Source organism: Chlorocebus sabaeus, chromosome 21 (genome assembly GCF_047675955.1).
Source record: "Chlorocebus sabaeus isolate Y175 chromosome 21, mChlSab1.0.hap1, whole genome shotgun sequence".
Classification (NCBI taxonomy): Eukaryota; Metazoa; Chordata; class Mammalia; order Primates; family Cercopithecidae; genus Chlorocebus; species Chlorocebus sabaeus.
Genome location: NC_132924.1, coordinates 22314918 through 22335822, shown reverse-complemented (window position 1 = coordinate 22335822; position 20905 = coordinate 22314918). Strand labels below are relative to the sequence as shown.

Genomic DNA, 20905 nt, shown 5'->3' with positions numbered 1-20905 from the left:
CTATTTTGTATCCAGAGAATAATTCTATAATTTCCTATATGAATTTTTGATCAACATAGATGTTAGGGAAATGTCTTGCAGTTAATAAAAATATTTTCTTTTCATTAAATATAAATAATTGCCCATCTTCTTCAGAGAGCAGTCTGTCTATAGATATTTAAATTGTTCACCCAAAATCCATGGACCAAATCCATGTTCGACACTAAGATCCAATTGAACATAATTTAATCATTTGTTGAGGATGAAGAAGCTTATTTTGAGATATTCCAAAACTCAAGAATTTCATTACGATTTCAACTTGTATTGCGTGAAAGAAATGTAAACATGGCACTTGATAAATGACCTAAAAATATTGTACCAATGGTCAGTGTCTGTACCAGCAGTTTGGAGACAGTGTTTCCAATGCAGTCTTCTCACTTCAGAAGTTAAAAAAAAAAAAAAAGAACACATTATGAACTCTTCTCACTTCAGGTAGTCTACAAACAAGGAGAGTTACTTCTGGATGCATACTGTTACCCCATCTATCCTATAAAGACATACTCCAAAAATCACAGTCAAGATCAACCTGAATTTTAAATCCCATGGTGGTAATCTGGGATAAGACAGGGTTTCTCTTTAGGCTGATGAGTGAGAATTTTTTTCTCCTTAAAAAGAAAATCATTATTGTCTTTTAGGAGAGAGATAAAGGCAAAAGACATAAAGTAATCAACTTAAAATGGATTCTCATTTAAAAAAAAAAATAGCTGGGTCAGCAGAATTACTGAAGAACAGTTATGTGAAATGTAGTTATAAATGAATAAAGAAACCAATAAGATAAAGATATCACATTAATGAAAAAATAATTATTAAATTCCTGTCCTTTTTGATGTTTTCTCTGATAATATTTCCTTCTTCATAAGATAGTATAATCTCTAGGCAAATTTCCAAAGAAATTAAGAAATTAAATATGGTTTGAAGGAAAGAAACAGGGAAGAAGGAAAAGAGAGAGAGAAGAGAGACTGAGACAGAAAATAAAGAAAGGGAAGTTTAAAAAGTGGCATTTTTAGAAGAGCTTCCAGGACTTGAATTAGGTATGGCATTAATTTTTTTCCACCAAGTCTTAGTCTTGGCATGTTTCTGAAAAAAATGCAGGAATTTCATGGATGTGGGAACTGGTGATGGAAAATGCATTATTTCCAACACAACAATTGTTGTACTTGAGAGAAACTATATGGAAAAAAAATAACACCCTAGAATAAATACAAATGAAATTCATGTATCAAAACCAATACTGTGAAAATAGTTTAAATGTTTCTTGAATTTATATCTAGTCATTAACCTAAATGCAGATTTTAGTTGAAGCCACACTTCTGCCTCATGGTCAGAAGGCCTGAAAACCTGTGGCGTGGAAAATTGGCAGGAAGGAGAATATTGAATTGGTCTCCATGGAAAAACAGATTTTGGCAGCCATAACCTCCTCCCTGGCAGGTCTCTCTCCCCCTCTCTCTTTCTTCCTCCCTGTTTCGATCTTGTCCCAGGAAAGAGGCTGAGGAAAGACCATATATCAGCTACAACAGCAAGCAGTTGTCAATCTGACCATTCATCGAACAGCCGTTCTCATTGGCCTTGAATCCTGTGGTTAGGGTAAAGCCCCAAAATTGTCGCAGCCCTAGACTCACCCTCTGAGAGCACAGAGGCCATAGATTCCCATTTCTACTGGCTTTGGTTTCCTTCTCCCCTCAAACAAGAAAGTGGGGTGGAACACCTGCCTCACCCGATGTCCCTGAAAGAAACTGCAATCCACAAATGGAAATGATAAATTCATTCACAGAAATCCTAAAAATCTATTCCTGTCTTTCCACAACCCCTATCCTATTTACTCCCCTATTCTGTCTGGTTACCTCAGGGAAAGCAGATATTTCCTCAGAGTTTTATTTAATCTAGAGGGCTTCTGCAAAATCATTTCTCCACCCAAGAAGGTCCTAACAGCCCACCTCACCCCTAAAGTTCAGGCTCGTTCTCTCCTGGGCTAGCCCTAAACCCAGGCTCCATCAAGCTGCCCAACATTTTCCTTCCAGTCTCGTTTCCATCATCCCCCTACCCCAGAGCTTCCAGGGAATGTTCGCCACGCCCCTCCGGTGGGTTCCAGGCCCCTTTGCATGAGCGAACTGAGGCAAGAACTACCTCCCTAGAGTCAATGTTGTGTCCGTGTGCTGTGCCTGTGCCTCTCGGTGGTTTTCACGGTGATCTTTTCTCTCTTTGCAGCTGGTTAATAATCCACTAGCAAGTCAGGCTGCAGCGGCTGCAGCAGCCATGAGCTCCATAGCAAGCTCACAGGCCTTTGGCAATGCCCTCTCCAGTCTTCAGGGGGTCACAGGTCAACTAGTTACTAATGCACAAGGACAGGTGAGTGGGAGATGGGAACAAGAGTGCATTTTTATGGCAGATTGAACTCGGAAAGGAAATGAATTTCTTTTGCATGACAGTGATATGTAACCGCATCTATTCGAGGCAAATAAATAATGTTTACTAGCAATGTCAAGAATAGGAGAAGGGTTGGGGGGTGTTTCTATATTTTAGAAGCAAGATTTTTTTTCCTACCTCTAGATTGTCAAAGTTTTATTTTGTTTTTATCTTTGTACTGTGACTCATGTTATGACGTTATATGAAGAAGTTACTTTGCATTACAGGGGCATTCTTTCAAAAAAAAAAAAAAAGTTACATTTTAAAAATAAAATGCCAGTTTTGCTTTTTTTATTTTTCACTTAGGGAAGAACTTGGATAATGAGGGAAACTGATCAGTTTCCTTTCATAATTGCTGTAAGATATCAAAATTAGTCTTAACAAAGCCAATTTTTGAATGTATGGGAAGGTGATGAAGAAGTCTTATAAAAGCAACAAAGAAAAGGGGTGAGTTAGAATGAAGCCAATTACAAGTCAGCTCCATGGCCCCCGGCCTCCTGCCAGTTCCCATGGAAGCCAGGCAACCTCTGGCATGCTTGTTGATTTACTTCAGTATGACAGGGGCAGTAAACCTTCCTCATGTCATGAGATAGGGTCCGTCCCCTCACACTGCTAATGTGCCACATAATGGTCATACAAGATACTGGAAGAGCTTCAGACGACTCAATAAACCCAAAACCTGCATAAAAAGCAAACGAGATGAAACTGATGATGTTAGGGTACCCTCCATCCGAAGGCCTTTCTCAGAACCCAGTGGTTAGGACACTTGGTTCTCCAGTGTGACTGTTTATGATCATGAAATCCAAGGGAGAAGGGGCTAGCATTCTCACAAAGATTTTTTCCCCAGCCTTATTTATTTGCCCAGCAGTGTGTTTGCATCCTCCCTGCTTGGCCTGCTCTGTGGAGAGAAGGCATTTCGATGTCTTGAACCCTGTTTTTATTTTACATAAAAAGTAAACAAAGATGCATTATAAGCTAAATCGTCTCCGTCTACGTCCCAGGGAAAAAAAGCTGACCTTGTTTTATTTCCTGGGCGGGTGCAGGATTGTCCCATCAGAACCCCGAGGGCTGAACGATGGAGCTTGTCAAAGAGAGGCCCCATGTAATGAATCATCTTATCACAGGTGCACACCACACATATTAAAGGAGGGTTGTATGAACACTGTGCCCTCTACAGTAACCTTTCAATGTCTGCTTTAACCCTTGTTCCAATCCCTTTTCATCAAAGGATCATTTTATGCAGCCGGCTCTAAATGGAGGCTCTCAAAAGCCTATTAAGATTTCTGGAGGGACGGGGTATTGGTGTGGAGGAAAAGTTGGTTTTAATATCTATAACTCATACTCACATCAGGTCGCTGCTTCCTAGAGCTGTGCCCAGAAGTAGGATACCCTGCCTCACTCCTGCCAGGGAGCTGGCCCTTGAGATGTAAATTTTAGGGGTTCAAGATAGAAACCATATCCACCGACAGATATTTCCTCTGATTTTTTTGTTCCTACATCTAAGTAAAATACACTGCCATTCTCTATCATTTGAATATTTGTGATGCAGAAAATCCATTATATAGAAGGAATTATTAGGATTTTATTCTTCTGATCACTTAAGGGCTGATTACTTTCCCAATTAGATATTCTCAGGGGCTGGAGTTACTACCTTTGCTTTTTTTGGCCTTTGCCAAACCCCAGGGATAGCTTTCCCAGCCCATAAGTACCCATTAGAAAATGATCTTCCAAGTAGAAGATTGATTGGTACTGTGCATACATTGTATAAGAGTTGACTTTAAAATATCGTATCTTAGAAACTGTAGTATGATCATTTATTTGATTTGGTACACAAACCTCCTAAAGTGGAAAAAAAAATGACATTCACAGAGAAATCAATAATGCCCACTCATGAAATCTTAAGTTTTAACACATGTGCCCAGTGGGGTCATGTCTTCTACCTAGTGAAGAAAGAGTTCAAGAGTTAAAATACTCAAACTTCCAGTGGATAGTTGGCCATATTCATGTAGCGATATGGTTGGTTTTGTTTGTTTGTTTTGAGTTTTTTTTTTTTTTTTATGTTTAGAATATCAACCCGGTTATCTTCCCAGGAAAAGGTGCATGTCCTACAACTGTTGGCACAAAGATACTTGCATGGCCCTGTGAAGTGGGGTGAACAGCCTATGGTCAAATTACACCAAAAAAGATAGGCAAAAATTATCTGTTTTTTGTTTGCATGTGTGCATATTCCTTTGGCTTATGTTCACGTGGCACAAAAGGTAGCAATACATTGAAACCAGATTCTTAAAATTAGCCTTGCTCAAAATACCATGTAAAGTAGGATTACTCCACCCAGCCCATTTTTGATTTCTTAAAAATCTCCATAGCACTTTCCCGGAAAAGGTACAAAGAGAAAACTCAGAATACATTTAAAAATTATTTTGCTTGAGTTCTTGACATCAACTATTGTTTACATTTGGAAGTTCACCCCAGGAGTAATCACATTAAAATCTAAACCTAAGTGTGGAAAGCATGTTTTACTCTACTGATAGTTTGGTGAGGTTAGGTCTGTTGAGAAGGGGTGGGGTGAGATGGGGGTTCTATTATCACAAATGTTCTGATCCTCCCCTCCTGCTAGATTATTTTGGCTACCCAGAAACAAAAGACAAGATTCAGTAGTTAAGACTTTGAATTCAGACCTACCTGGGATTGAGTTTAGGCTCCACCGCTTTCTAGTTTTATGATCTTGGAGCCATGACTTAACCTACCTAAGCCATGGTTTCATTCTTAACGTTCAAATGGAACATATATGAGGCAGCTGTGAGACTTACTTAGTGTTTCACAGGGCCCACAGCCTATGCCAGTGGTGCACTTTTGCAGGGCAAGCAGTCCTAAGGCTGCCTCCTCTGCTGGGTAGATGCCCACCTCACGTGAGGAGACATGCCAGAATCTTACTTCAGGCTCTTGGCCCTCAACTCTCAGCAGAAAGAAATCCCCCCACCCGGGACTTGGCAGTTTTGCTTCCCTATCTTGGCGTCTGACTCTGTTTCTATTAACCGGATATCAGTAAATTTAAAGAGATAGGAAATCTCCATATATTGAAGAATTTTATTCCTGCTCCTTTTTTCCCCAACCGATAGTTATTATGAGCAAACAAGGAGGAAAAACTTCAGTCGTTTTTATAACTTTCTAACCCCACCCACTCGTGTGTCATTAATTCAAAGAACAGACACTATTCAATAGAGTTATAAATTTTAACAGAAATACTGCATTCTAAAGTCATAGAGTAGAGGCCAGGCATGGTGGCTCATGCCTGTAATCCCAGCACTGTGGGAGGCCAAGGCAGGTGGATCACTTGAGTCCAGGAGTTTGAGACCAGCCTGGACAACATGGCAAAACTCTGTCTCTACAAAAAAATACAAAGAAATTAGCTGGGTCTGGTGGCAGGCACCTGTAGTCCCAGCTACTTGGGAGGTGGAGGTTGCAGTGAGTCAAGATTGTGCCACTGCACTCCAGCCTGGGTGACAGAGTGAGACCCTGTCTCCAAAATAAATAAATAAAATCATAAAGTACATATCTTACCCAAGGATGTTAAAGGCTCTAAAATTATATCATACCCAACTTCACTCTGAGGTGGGAAGGTAGCATGTATCCTCCTGAAATTAGTAGTCATGAAATTGATCATGACTATGGCATTGCTGAGAAAAACATCCTAGTTCTCTTTGTTTACTGGATCTGGAAATCATGCAAGTGTGGCAGGTGGGCAATGGAATGGGTGCTAGCTGTGGACTTGTTTGAATTCCAGGTTGGCCCATAACTGGCTCTGTGACCTTGGGCAAATTACTTGAGCTCTTTGAGCCTCAGTTTTGCCAATTATAAAGTAAGGATAATAAAATCTAAGCTCCTAGGTTGTGAAGATTAAATGAGATAATGTGTGGGGAAAGCCTACCACAGTGCCTGAGTACACAGGTATTCTCAATAAATGATTGCATAATTATCATCATCATCATTGTTAAGAGTTTTGTCTCATAGTTTCTGGAAACCTATATTTGATCTGAACATGCAGCAAGAGGCAGTACAGTGTACAAGCAAAAAGAAAGGGTTCTGGAGCCAGACTGCCATCCACCAGCTGTGAGACTGGGCAGTTTCCTTATTCTGTGCTTCAATTTCTTCATCTGAAAAATGGAGATAATAATAACACCCGGTCCTAGGATTAAAGTCCTAAGAATGGCATCAGGCACACAATCATCACTCAATAATGCTATCACCCAATAAATGCTACCTATTAATCAAGATGGTATGTGTTTTCAGTTCATAACTGTGCACAAAAACCCATGCTAAAGTCTGTGTATGTGTGAGGAGTTTGAGAATGTGAAAATCTTAGTAGGACATTAAGTTATTTTAAGGAAATCTTACCCTTATCTTGGATAGTTCAGTAGGGAGGAGGGAAAGTGTGAGTGTATATATGTGCTCTTAACACTTACTCAGTGGGTATGTTCAAGATTTGGCAAGTAGATTTACTATCGATTTGTTCAGCTATAGAATTGGCTTCCCTGGTGCCCCTGGCAATATCTTCTTATTGGCGTTATTGCAGCAAAGTAAAAGCAAATGAAATTTTATTTTCTACTGGTGCTAAAGAAAGCATTCTACATTTTAACTGAAGCTCAGAATGTTTCCTGATGAAATTAAGTCCTAGACCACTGTGAAATTTTCTTAAGTGGCAGCAAGTAAAGTCAAACGCATTGGTCCTTAAAAAGCCAATCAAGGCAGGGAGGTGAAATCAACTAAACATCACTATTTCAACGTATTAAAAAGAAGGAAAAGTAAAGAGACTTACCTGGTCAGGTTACTCAAGAATGTACATACTATTGTATGTCAGCTGAGCAGAGTTGGTTTGGTGAGATCTGGAAGGATTTGCTGGAGCAGTGTAGGATAGGGGCTGCCTCCTAAAATGACCACAAGGCCATGATGAAAGAAAACCTATCAAATGGTTCTAACAGCAGTCTATGCATTATGACTTAGAGAATATGCCTTTGATTGCGCAAAACCATTGATTGCCACTCAATTCTATTCAAAAGCTCTGAGCTAGAAAGGGGTGGATGGAGAGGCAGGAACACCACCAGCATCATGGATGTACGCATCAACTGGAAGGCCATCCTGATGTCATCACTTTCAAACATGGTTAAAAATACGTATCTTAGAATTGAAGCAACATGATGTTCAGATGGGGATGTTGCTCTGAGTTGTAATAAGATAAATAACATCTCCAGAGAGCAAGAGAGTAGCTAAGAGCATGGGCTTTGATTGGAACCCAAACACTATCACTTCTTAGTTGCGTGGATCTTGGATACATTATAAAACTTTTTTCTGGGCCTCTGTTTCCTCATCAGTAAAACAGGAATGATAGGCTTCTCACATATATTTGTTGTGGGGTTAAATGTGGTAGAAAAAGTGCCTGACACAGTGCCTGATATATGTCATAAGCATTTAATAAATCCTGGCTATTCTTTTAGGACGAAAACCCAGCAATTGACCCTGAACTGTGGGTTGCGAAAGTAATTAGCCCAACCTTTTAAATACATGAGAATCTTTTAAAGCAAATCACTACAAAATAAATGAAAATAAAGTTATAGTAAATGCAAATCTCAGCCAAAGGATTGAGATATAATGAATTTATTCAGTGAGTGTTGAGTCCCACTCTAGGAGTTACTAGATCTGCCAAGAACTAACAAAACCGTAGCTGAACACATTTGTAAAATTATTTTCAAACCCTGTGGAAAAGAAATATGTGTAATTCTGACCATGTGACTAAATAAATGAGGTTCATTAGAAATATCCTGCCAAAGCCAGTTGATCAGGAGTTTAGGGAGATTCACATATATTACTTTATTTCATTTTAAACAATGAAACATGTTAAATGTACAGAAAATAATTTTTGCAAAACAATACAAAAGGCACTCTTGTTTAACCACCTGCATATTGACATTTTTTCTCCATATTAGCTTCAGTTTTCTTGCTTATTTTTAAAAGAAACAGAGGGGTAGGAGCGGCGGGAAGCAGCCACACACAAAAAATTAATTTAAAAAAAATTTTTAAGATAAAAAAGAAAACATGACAGACACAGCTGAAACTGTAGCACCTTCTTCTCCCATTCTCAAGGTGATTACCATGATAAAATGAACCCTTTCCATGCACGTTCTGCATTTTTACTCCAAAATATTAATTGAAGAAGCAAGACACGAAGTAATATGTACAGAATAATACCCTTTTTAAATACAAAAAAAGGCACTAGAATATGTTGTTTCTATATTTTGCATAAATAAGAATCAAACATGTTTTGTTGAAAACTCAGAGTTGGTGTCTGTATGTTTTCTCACAAATACAATGAACAGACCAATCTATTCATATCACATTGCTTAACTAATGCTTTTGGCCATCTTTTATAAACCAAAAAACAATCTGAAAAAAGCTTGTATTGTCTCATGTGCAATGTCATTATAGGAAATTTTATTTTAAAAGGTGTACAAATTAAGTAGCATTGTGTGAACTATACTTCAAGTAGCATTTTTAAAAATCGAATAACATTTCTTAAATCAGCTCTTTCTAGAGACTGGGAAATATATATGTTCATGGGATTAGTAACATTGTAGGAATTTTACCCTGACTTCATCTGAGTTATAAAGATAAAACAATAAGCAACCTCAATTTTTCTACTAACATACCAAATTTCCCCTTTGAGCCCAGTTGAGAGTTTTATTTCCTCATTTCAGGAGAAGCAGTTGCATTAATGACGTTTTTCCCTAAGTGTGCGCTTCGGGAAAATAACGAGTCCCTCAAGATGCCCCACAAACGAGAGTCCCCTGGTCCGAGGAGCCGGGCAGCGCCGTGCAGCCGTCTCGCGTGGGACCCATCCGTGGGCGGAGCCAGGCGGTAGTGCTGCCCCGCCGAGCTTCACCCCAGCAACCTCTTTTATTTTCTTAACCCTGTTTTCCCCAACCGAACACTTCCTAGAGTTCACGCTGGCAGAGCCCACTTCAAAAAATGCTGCAGGAAGCTATTCACACTCATTCTTATCCACTTTTTTAAAAAATGCGAAATAGTGATTTAAATCAGAAAAGAACCTCTTCCAGTGGGGGCTTCCTTTGCAACCGGGGCTTCGCGGTGGTTTCTGTGTTGTTTTGAGGGCACACACCTACATAACACTTTTGCAGAAATAAAGGATCTCATCTCAAACTGTTGCCAAAAGTCCCAGGGACTCGTCATATGCAAACCGAGGGCAAATGAACGTGGGACGACCCGAGGCGCTCGGTGAAGGGGCTCTCCTGCAGTGCCCTGGCAGAGGAGGAGTGGAGGGGGTGGCTGTGGAGTGAAGGGCGGAAGTGTCCTCGCCGTCCTGAGGCCTGGGACCCTCTCAATGGTAAATGGCGCTGTTGAGCCCCGAAGCGCAGGGACTCCGCGGGCGACGGACTTGATGGAAAGCTTTGCTCCGGTGCGGCCCAGCTGCGGACACGCTGGATGTCAGGGCCCCAGCAGAAGCGCAGGGCTGTGCCTTCTAAGGACGGCGGGTGCGGCCCTGCCCAAGATCGCCCCGCCCTCCATCCTTCTATCCCCCCACCACACTTCTGAAATGAAGAAGTTATCAATCGCCTTAGGGTTACCTTAAAGAACTGAAAGAAAAGCCCTCTCTGAACTCTTTCTTTCTACTCTCCTTCCCCAGCAAAACTCAGCAGTGCAAGCTGCCATGTACCGTCAAAGGGGTGTGTAGGAATGCACAGTGAGAAATCTACTTTGGAGGATTCTCCCTGAAGATTGAGCTAGAGAGGACCAAGGTCTCTCTCACCTAAAGCAGAGCTGGCGTGCTGTCACTTTCCCGCCTTCTGCCTGCTGCAGCGTTTTGTTTATCTTTTTATTTTATTTATTTATTTGTTTGTTTGTTTACTTATTTATTTATTGAGACGGAGCTTCACTCTTGTTGACCAGGCTGGAGTGCAATGGCACAATCTTGGCTCACTGCAACCTCCACCTCCAGGGTTCAAGCGATTCTCCTGCTTCAGCCTCCCTAGCAGCTGGGATGTCAGGCGCACACCACCACGTCCAGCTAATTTTTGTATTTTTAGTAGAGACGGAGTTTCACCATGTTGACCAGGCTGGTCTCGAACTCCTGACCTCAGGCGATCCACCTGCCTCGGCCTCCCAAAGTGCTGGGATTTACAGGGGTGAGCCATCACTCCTGGCCCATCTTTTAAATTTTTATCTGTGACTATTTCATTTTCCTGGGAATTAGGAAACGTTTTCTTGTGGAGGCCCCTAAATCAAGACTGTTGGCACATCCTGTCTGTCTAAAGGACAGGAAAGGACCAAGTAACTAATGAAGCAACCTAAATAGCAGCTATAATTCTAAACAGGTACTACGTTACAAGATGCCATTTACAAACAGCTCCCTCAGAGCTAGTCTGACATATTAGCTCTTTCTTTCATGAGCATAGTTTACATTCCAATTAGTGCCTCCCTATGGCAAAATACGGTAACGAATGTTCACGTGACTTCTTACTGTGTGCAAAGCTCTTTAACTGGTTTAATTCTTAGAGGAGTGCTAGGCTTTGCTGAAGTCCTTTGGGCCAAGTGACTTCTAGAAAAGAACAATGAAAATAATATCTCCCAAGCATTGAGCCTTCACCCTGGGGCTGGTATCATCTATAATCCTAACAGAGCAGTTCACGGCAGATTTGATTGTCTCAGCTGTGCAAACTCTCAAGGCATCAGGGGTTAAGTGACTCCCTGGGATAACATCTTTTGGAAGTGGCAGAACTGAGATTTGAGTTCGAAGTCTATTCCCATTCTTCCATATCACCCTGATTTTCTCAGGTTCAGAGACCTGGTTCATTTCCTGGCTGTTCCATAGACATGTCACAAACTCCAGAACCTTCATGTCTCCATCTGCAAATGGGAATTGTAATTCTTGCTCTGTCAACCTCACAGAGTTCTCTTGAAGGCATACAGACACACACACACACACACACACACACTCACTCACACTTGAAAACTATAAAGAGATATAAACCTTACCGAATAAATACAGGGTATTTTAACTGGTATTCTTACTATCATTATTTTTACTAATCAAAGGAACTGGACAGGTAGTGTCAAGGAATTGTCTAAAGCAATGAGACATTCTTGACAAGTCTGTATCAGATCTCCACTTCTTGCCAGAGAAAATCGCCTTAAGGTGTCCATAGGTCTCCTGCCTTCCAGTGAGGCAACATAGCGATGAGGAAAGAAATGCACGGTGAGTGCTTCGTATGGGTACTCATCAAATTAGCCTTTCAGAGCCCAATAGAAAACCCTATCCCAGTGAATCTTCTGTTGGGCTGAAGATTGCAGCTGAAGATTGTTGTCCCACGCAGCACAGTGATGTTAGAATTGATCGAGCTCCTAATGTGGCAAAACCCCACACATTTGTAGATCCACCCAGAATGAGGTAAACCCTTCCAAAGAAAAAGAGGAATATCGAATGCTGTATTTTGAGTCTTCTTACTCTGTGAGGTTGATAGAGCAAGAATTAATTATTTTGAGTCTAAGACACCACTGATTTTAAAAGTCATACCACTGATTTTTGGAGGGGAGGAAAGAAAATATCACATTTGATAAATATATCAATTGTTAGAGGTAGCCTAATTTCAAAAATGTTAAAAATGTAAAAAAAGAAAAAAAAAACAAAAACAAAAGAAGTGATCATTGAAATGTTTATAACTATAATTAAGGAAATATGTTATTTATTTGATAAATATCCTGAACCAACTCCAGTATCAATAAGACCATACAATGGGCTGTTGATGATGGCTCCTTTTTAATATTTAACAAAAAGTCAGGGATGGGAGTGGAAGCCATTTATATCTCAGCTTTTCCAACTGTAGAATGAAAATTAAACTTGATTTGAGTAGAAGGAGGGCAGACAAGAAAAGGAGGAAGTGTTGAATTTTGATTTAGCATCCTAGAACAACATCAGCTCCATCTTCAAACTATATTTATAGTTAAGAAGAGCGTTATTGGAGAGGAGAAAACATTAAATTCACGTGAGAAACATTAAACTTTCAAATAAACTTTCAGTATATCATTTACCACACCATATGCCCAATAATGCACCCAACTTTCTTGTTGGCCTGTGAGTTGTTGACATGATGAATACTCTTAAGGATGTCATCAACTCACAGAGCCAATAAGAAAGAAATGAGAAATCAGAGTTAGGTAGGAATGGAAAAGTCACAACTCACAACAGGGAGAGGAGCCAGATTAAGTTCAAATGTAGGCCTTCGAATGACCCAGTTGAATTAAGTGCACTAGCCATTACTCCAAATTGTCATTTATCTCATCAACTAAGCTTTTCTACCTGTATAACTAACAACATAAGTAGATCCTGAGAAGATGTCATCAGGTGGAGAGTTCAGAATACTACAGTGAAGTCAAGATGTGATGCAGCTTTATGTTTGTAAGTAAATGCTATTAAGCAACACACAGATACACAAACAGGAAAAAAAATGTTGCACACTCCCTAGACTTGCCCGTAGATACTCACAATAAACCAATCTCCTTAGAGTAACAGAGGTGGACAGTGCAAATACCCATGTACTAACATGAAAGGTGGCCCAGGATAAAGAACATGGACTTTCAAATCAGACAAATCTGAATCCTGACTTCATCTCCAAGCAGCTCTGCACCCCCTGGCAAGATATTTAATCTTCTTCAGCTAAAGTTATCTCTTCCATGAAATGACACCAATATATTCCTCTCAAGTTTGTTAGGAGGATTCGTATTAATAGCAATAATAAATTAATATGTTACTGCCACTAATTGAGCACTATTTATGTGCTAAGTAGGTATTTATGTGCCAAGCACTTGATATATTACTTTACCACCACACACAGTGTGGTTTATTCCCATTATACAGATTAAGAAACTTCCAATATCATCCAACTAGAAATGGCTGGATTCAAACTCAGTTATGTCTAATAGAGATTGCTTTTAATCACTGTACTGTAATAATAATTTAAAACATTTTGTTTTGTTCACTGCAGCTAGAACCAAGTGGCTAGAATGGCACCTGGCACATAAAGACCATAAATACAGTAATAAAATCTGTGGCCCGAATGGAGTATTTCATATATGCTAATATGCTATTCAATAAGCATTTTTGCATAAATTCATCATTTCATTTCATTTCATTTCATTCTCACCTGATTTTGCATTATCATCTCTAATTTACAGCTGAGGAACTGAAGGCTCAGAAAAGTTAAACAGGTCAGGCGCGGTGGCTCACGCCTGTAATCCCAGCATTTTGAGAGGCCAAGGCAGACAGATTACTTCAGGTCAGGAGTTCGTGACCAGCCTGGCCAACATGGTGAAACCCTGTCTCTACTAAAAACACCAAAATTAGCCAGGTGTAGTGGCAGGCACCTGTAGTCCCAGCTACTTGGGAGGCTGAGGCAAGAGAATTGCTTGAACCCAGGAGGCAGAGGTTGCAGTGAGCTGAGGTCGCATCATTGCACTCCAGCCTGGGTGACAGAGCAAGACTCCATCTCAAAAAAAAAAAGAAAGAAAGAAAAGTTAACCAACTTTCCAGAGCCATACAGTCAATGATAGAGCCTGGACTTGAGCCCAGATCTGGCTGCTTTGAAGCTTCAAACTTTCCTCTGAAGCAAAGCTGCTTTCAGCATAATATGTATAAGTGTCTAATACTGTGCCTGCCATATAGTAGTTATTTCATAAATATATATCTCTATATATATTTTAACCACTTAGGGTGGCTGATCCAAAGTAGTGTCCGTTTGGGTTTTTTGTTTGTTTTTTGAGGCTGAATCTCACTCTGTCGCCCAGGTTGGAGTGCAGTGCTACCATCTCTGCTCACTGCAACCTCTGCCTCCTGGGTTCAAACAATTCTCCTGCCTCAGTCTCCCGAGTAGCTAGGATTACAGGCACGCACCACCACGGCCCACTAATTTCTGTATATTTTTAGTAGAGATGGGATTTCACCATGTTGGCTAGGCTGGTCTCGAACTCCTGACCTCAAGTGATCCACCCACCTCAGCCTCTCAAAGTGCTGGGATTACAGGAGTGAGCCACTGCGCCTGGCCTAAAGTAGGGTCTGTTTAATATATCGAAGTTTTATGTGGATATGCTTTTAAGTGGGTCATCCAGCATTACTCTATCTGATGAAAATGGCAATTGTTAATTTAGATGACTGACTTCAATTGTTTTCACAGCTAACATTTTGGGGTTGTTGTGAAAAGTAAAAGTAACAAAAGATGTTAAATCCTTGGCACTCACATCTGTCTTGAAACCCATGGTCCCGCCAGCAAGCAGAGAAGACCAGTTTGATGATTTTTGAGTCAGCTGCCCACACCATTAGTGACCGGGTAAGCTGGACAATCTTGTTTTCATCAGATTAGCAGCAGCAGCAACAGGCTAGGTGATGTCTAGCTCGCCTCTATGACATGACTAGATGGCTGCTAGACATAATAGCATTCACTTTTCTCCATAACAAAATGTTGTACTTTATTTAATCAAAAGGCAGGGTCACAGAGATAGTACCTGCTAGGGTCGTTTAACAACTGTTGATTTCCTCTGATGGTCTACAATGAAAACATTCCCATCTGCCTTCAGCAAATCTGCAAGTAACATCAGCAAGCTATCCTAGATAGCCAAAAGGAAGGAGTAAATAACATGGGCAAAACCAAAAATCTGTTTTAAATTCACATGAAATTTGAAGATTTTCTTGCAAGTTTAAAATGGAAGCCTTTTTAATATGAAGATCTTCTCAGTATTATTGGGTTATAAAAGAACTATTTAGGATTTTTAATACAAAGGGTACCATTATTGAAAGAATGTTTATGTTTAAAAGGTGATACACAAATTCCTTAAATGAACACAAAAGGAAATGACATAGTGCGCTACTCCAGACTTTGAGAATTCATTTTGATTTCTGAGACTATAAAATCATACATATTTCTAAATATTTGAAAAGTGGAGTTTCTGCCCCTCCAGGCTCACATGGAGATAAGGCAGTAGAAATGAGAATAGTATCTGTGGTTTTGCATATCTAGACTGGTTCCTGAAATCCAGAACCTAGATGAATCAGAAAGTACTAAAAACGTACCCTTCTCAGAAACCAAATATGATACTACAAACATTGCTTAAAATGCTCCAATTTTTTTAGCGAAGTTAAATAGATTATTTTTGGCTTTGTAGCTAAACATCTCAATGGTTCTTTGATAAAAGCATCACTATTCCAGCTTTTCCATTACTTAACAATATATATGGCTAGTCTGTGAATGATATCATCTGGCAAGGCTGTGAGACATATTCCTGACAAGGCTGTACTTCAAAAATAACTTTTGAAATTAAAAATGCCAAAATTCATGCTATCAGCATGAATTATAAATTATTGAGCTTAAAACGGGACAGTCAGAAAATCATTATATTTATTGATTGGTTTATTAGCAATAATAAATCATATTTCACCAAGACCAAATTTGAAGTGCCTTCCAAATACTCTTTTTCTGAGGGACATTTAAAGTAGGAATTAGAAAACTATGAGAAACCACAATTGGAAGAGTATATCCAGCCCTCTTTGCATACGTCTATCAAAAACTGGCTAATCATTAGGGATAAGGTTGCAGATTGGCTGGCCACCTATGAAAATGGGGATGCAATTTTATGAGAAAAACTCATCAGCATAATTCTAATGAGTTATGGTCTTTGTCATGAGAAATGAGAAATTCTGTGGTCTCACCCTAAAGAACGTTAAAAAAAACATTACTAACAGGAAATTGAAAAAGTAATATATGTTTGAGTGATGAAGACAACTTTTTTCTGATTGAATAGATAGATAAATATTTCATGCAACTATCAAAATACATTTAATTTTGCCACAACAATGGATATTCTCTTCACAAAAAGCATATGAATCATCTTGGACTCATGAAACTGGGTGGTGATAAACAGATGCATCTTTAATGGCACTTGACATGGCTTCATTCCCCACCCTCTTATTTTCTTAGAGGCTTGTTTTGTTGTTTATCCTAATTTAAATTCAGCTTTACAGCTTGTATGTGCTTACTGAGTATAAACAAAGTACAAAGGGATGCTAAATATGTACAGTATTTTCTTAAGCAATTGCCAAACATTTTCTTCACCAATTTCTATTGCTCCAAAAAGCTTGGAATATTGGAGATCACTGGTCCAAATTTAGGGTTTTGTTGTTTGTTTGTTTGTTTGCTACCACTGCTATAGCTCTTTTTTTTTCTCATTTGGGAAGAAAAATAATATAAACAGTTCATAGGTCCAGTGGTTTATTTAGGAATGTTCCCTAAAGCTGCTAAGGACCAAAGCTGAGTGAAACTAACAGGTGTTCTCCCAAGCAATAAATAACTTTAATCTGATTTAGTCACTTAATCTGGCATCAACAGGCAGAAGCAGAAATAATTCTGCAAATTCTAGGTATTTTTGATGGTATTAAAACTTAAAGTTTTAGGCAAAGCCATGTAAAGGCTCATGAAGTTGGTCTTTCTGCAAAATGATGGCTTCACCACAGTTGTGCTTCTCTTTTAAGGGGAAAAAATGTTTTAGCAATTTGACAGTGTTGGCAGCTACTAAGAGAATGAAAAGAAACCATAGTTTAATCTATAGTCACTGGGGGGAAAAGGAAAGAATGATGAAAAGAAACGTTTCCAGTTTATCCATAAAAATTTGTCTTTGTTTTCTAGTACCTGGAACATTTTTAAACTTTCTAGTGGACAAATATAATCAAAATGTTAAACCACTAAGAAGAACTGCAAATTGAAACATTAGATCATATTTACAAATATTTTCATTTCCTCCCACTGAATAAGTAATATTCAAATAAATAAGTGAAGAAAAAAGAATAACTAATGTAAGATGCTAGAAATGGAAACCAAGGCCACAATGGCTTGAAGGAATTTGTTTTTATGCGATATCACATGTGCCCTTGTTATAAATAACTGTGGGTGGAAATGTCCATTCACTTTTATTCAAACTAGAATTCTACAGATAGGAAAATTAAAATATACCCATAGATGGGAACTTTTTGGGAGTGTGATGGAGCTGTGCTATTGTTTACAAGTAAGAAATTCATAGGATCCTTGTGATGGACTCAAGATGTGCAGAGGTGGTGACTATGCTATGGCCACTGGGAGGAGCATTGTGCTATGCCAAGTTGAGGTCATTTTCCACCGTGTGCCTGCCATGTCTACTCTCCAGTGGGAAATCAGCGGCTTCAATTTATGTCCTTAGAGACCAGAAGTCCCAATAGATCTACTTCCCACCTACCCTCCCCCGCAATAAAGTAACTCAGTCCAGATTGTTACCTGACTTACATAGGCATTTTGGTGATGTTCCTTCCTGCAGAGTGGCTTTAAAATGAAATTTAGAATAGTCAGATATTTCTCGGACTCTCAAGATCTAGAACACTGCCTGACAGTGCCATCAACAATGGTGCAGCACCATCACACTCCCAAAAAGTTCCCATCTATGGATATATTTTAATTTTCATATCTGTAGAATTCTAATTGGAATAAAAACAAATAGACATTTCAATCCACAGAGAGAATAAGGTCATATTTCAAGGAAGGGTGAACTCGGTTGTCGAGCAGCGAACACATCTGAGCATGTAATTGGTCTTCAAAAGGAGAAACTTTGGGAGATCACCTGAAGTCATCGACAGTTGCAGCAGTTTCCAGGAGGAGAAAATAACCTATTGAACTCTTGTCAACAGTGCGGGCTTCAGTTTTATGTAAACTGCTGCCATCTTGACTGTCCTGCCTACAGGGAGCCTAGGTTTTCTTCTCCATTGGTGGGTTGCTGGTGCCATAAGAGAGGATTTACAGAATACTCCTACTGATCCAAAAGAGAGGGTTTACACAAATTCAGATGGCTGGGTAACATCCTGGTCTTCTATAGTAGGAAATAGTACAATGTGGTATGCCCTGCCCCCATGCCAGGCACAAAGGAGGCCCTCAGAAAAGATTTGCTGAGTGAGTGAGTGATGAATTTGTACATAGAAAATGCATGAATAAAACCACCTCTTAGTTTTGAAGCCATCACAGAATAAAGCAGAGGGGTTCTGCCAGTGCGAATGCTGCCACTGTCTATATTGACATATGTTCAATATATAATTGTTAATATTTGTACAAACATAACCACGCTTATATACTTAAAGCTTCAATATGTCCTTACATAGTGAAAGGGTCCAGGGAACTCTCTGGGGTATCTTTTATATGGACACTAATCCCATTTGACCTAATCACTTTCCAAAGGCCTCACTTCAAATACCATTACACTGGACTTGAGGTTTCAACATGTGAAGTTTGGGGGAACATAAATCCTCAGTCCATAGCAATGCCCAGCTGAACCTTGACAATAGCTGGAGATAACATTTTGCACAATTGACTCGCCCATCTCCTGTTTTCATCGTCCTACTTTCTAGTTGAGTAAAAAGTATTCAGAGCAGTAGAAGGAAAAAAGTACCATAGAGAAATCAATTAGCCTTAAGTAATCCAGAACTTTCCAGTATGCTTTTCATTATGCGGATATATAATGCAGATATAATTTTAAAACGTGTTCATGGCAGGCACCTATACTGTGTTCAAAAAAAGGATACATTTCCTAGACACTGATTTCTGTCCACCAATCACTCCGGGAATAGACCACGAAGGTGGTTACAATGACTCCTTACTTAATTCTCATCTCAATGTAATATAATCTTGTATAAATTTAATTTACTCTTTTGATTATATTCAGGATCAAATCCTTTTTCTATCAATGTTTCCTAAAGCTCTAGTGGAAACGCAGATAAAAGAGAACATGGCAAATCTCATAATTACAGTAAAATATGTAACCCCAGATATTATGCTGCATCTTAAAATTTAAAATTTAAGGAAAAACAAACACACACACAAAAAAACACAACACCTGCCTCCAGAGTGTGGAGTGTGCCAGATTCAGCTGTAGTATTATTGTAGTAGGAACTGTCAACTGTTCAGAATGGGGCCGAGGCTGCTAACTTTATTTTGCCAAAGGACCCGAGAAATATTCAAGTCCAATAAGAATGATCATTGAGTTGACTCAAGAATATCCATTGAGTTGACTCCTACCTGGGAGACCTGTCAGTTCCCTGGAATGTGGACTTTCTTCTGCGAGGTTTGCTGCTCATGGGCTGCATAACTAGAGTTCAGGCCACACTCTGTAGGCAAATTATTCCCATAAAGCACCTTTGGAATTGACATTATTCGTCCTGTCTTACGTCATTAAGATCTAATAGAATCTCTTCTCCCTGCTTCATCATTTGTAATTGGAAAGCACAGGCAGACATACTAGATTTCTTCTTCCCCAATAACTACATGAAAAAAGACTGTTCAAGAACGTGTTTGGGAGTTTGGTGTTTAATTAAACATAATAGAGGAAATGAAGAGCCACAAAAGCACATCTTTGTTATATTTACAAGCACAACTTGTAAATATTTCTGGTTACTAATGGGAACAACCTTACTAACCTAACTGTCAATGACCATGTCAAAACTTCTCCTGACTCTTCTGACCTTTTTTGAGATATCGTAACTATTGTCCCTGTTGGTAGGCATTGACTGTTCCTGTTATAAGTTTAAGGTTTCAAAATCTTCAGAGGAATGTCAGCAACTAATGCATTTGAATAGTATACATGTTTAAGTCAGCTGAAACTTCAACAATCACTATTATAAATAGCAGCTGCTACCTCTCAGAAATAAACCAAATTCATAGTTTATGGGAAAATATATTCTGCTCACAGTTTAAAATGCTCTACCTCTGCTAGATTCTTAAATTCTCTCCTCTCTTTTTCCTTGTCTCCTTCTTGCCTTCATTTCTCCTCTGTTTTTCAAGCACTTAGATGATAAAGTCCTGATGTTCATTATGACTCATAAAATGTCTTTTCTGTGTGTTATTGACCTTAATATTTGAGAGCAAGGCAGCCCCTTTCAGCCTTCTCAGTGGTGATGTTCCTCTTCCCTGGAACAAGAGCTCTGCGGTTTCTTGCTTCTTGACTTCTCTGGGCATCTCAGGTAACACAATCTTGTATGGCCACTTTAAATTGCAAATAAGATGCCCAGTTCTCTGACAACAGTCCCAACTGCAACTCTAATTTAAAACACCATTAGCAGCCCCAACTGGGGCCTCCTTCCTGCTGCTTGCTGCTGTGGAAAAGGGTAGCCGGCCCCTCCTGCTCTCCCTGTTGGAATGGTTCCCATCCTGCTCCAGCTTGCTCGTGATGCCCTCAACCAGTCAGGTTGAGGTGAGGAAAGGAGACATGAGCGGATAAGAATGGCAGAAGGCTTCCTGCTCTCTGGACCAGCCAATGGCTCAGGCCAACTCTTGGGGGCACTTTCATGCGTTCTTTTGAGGCCCAGCTGGGACTTTTCAGTGGCACATTGTTATGAGCA

The 20905-nt window shown here is 39.5% G+C and overlaps 1 protein-coding gene and 1 long non-coding RNA gene across 4 annotated transcripts in view; one reads left to right on the top strand and one right to left on the bottom strand.

Moving 5' to 3' along the window:
• The window catches only part of POU6F2 (POU class 6 homeobox 2), a 501581-nt gene that overhangs the window by 437577 nt on the left and 43099 nt on the right, over positions 1–20905 (top strand). For all 3 annotated transcript variants that reach the window (XM_073008947.1, XM_073008946.1, XM_073008948.1), the window contains one exon: positions 2245–2385. In XM_073008947.1, coding sequence (XP_072865048.1) covers positions 2245–2385 — 141 coding nt within the window. The remainder of the gene's footprint in view (positions 1–2244; positions 2386–20905) is intronic.
• On the bottom strand, positions 232–1991 carry LOC140709557 (uncharacterized). The gene is made up of 4 exons (XR_012090054.1): positions 1979–1991; positions 1659–1762; positions 566–644; positions 232–416 (listed from the first exon to the last, which is right to left on the bottom strand). It is a non-coding gene; the product is annotated as an uncharacterized lncRNA (long non-coding RNA).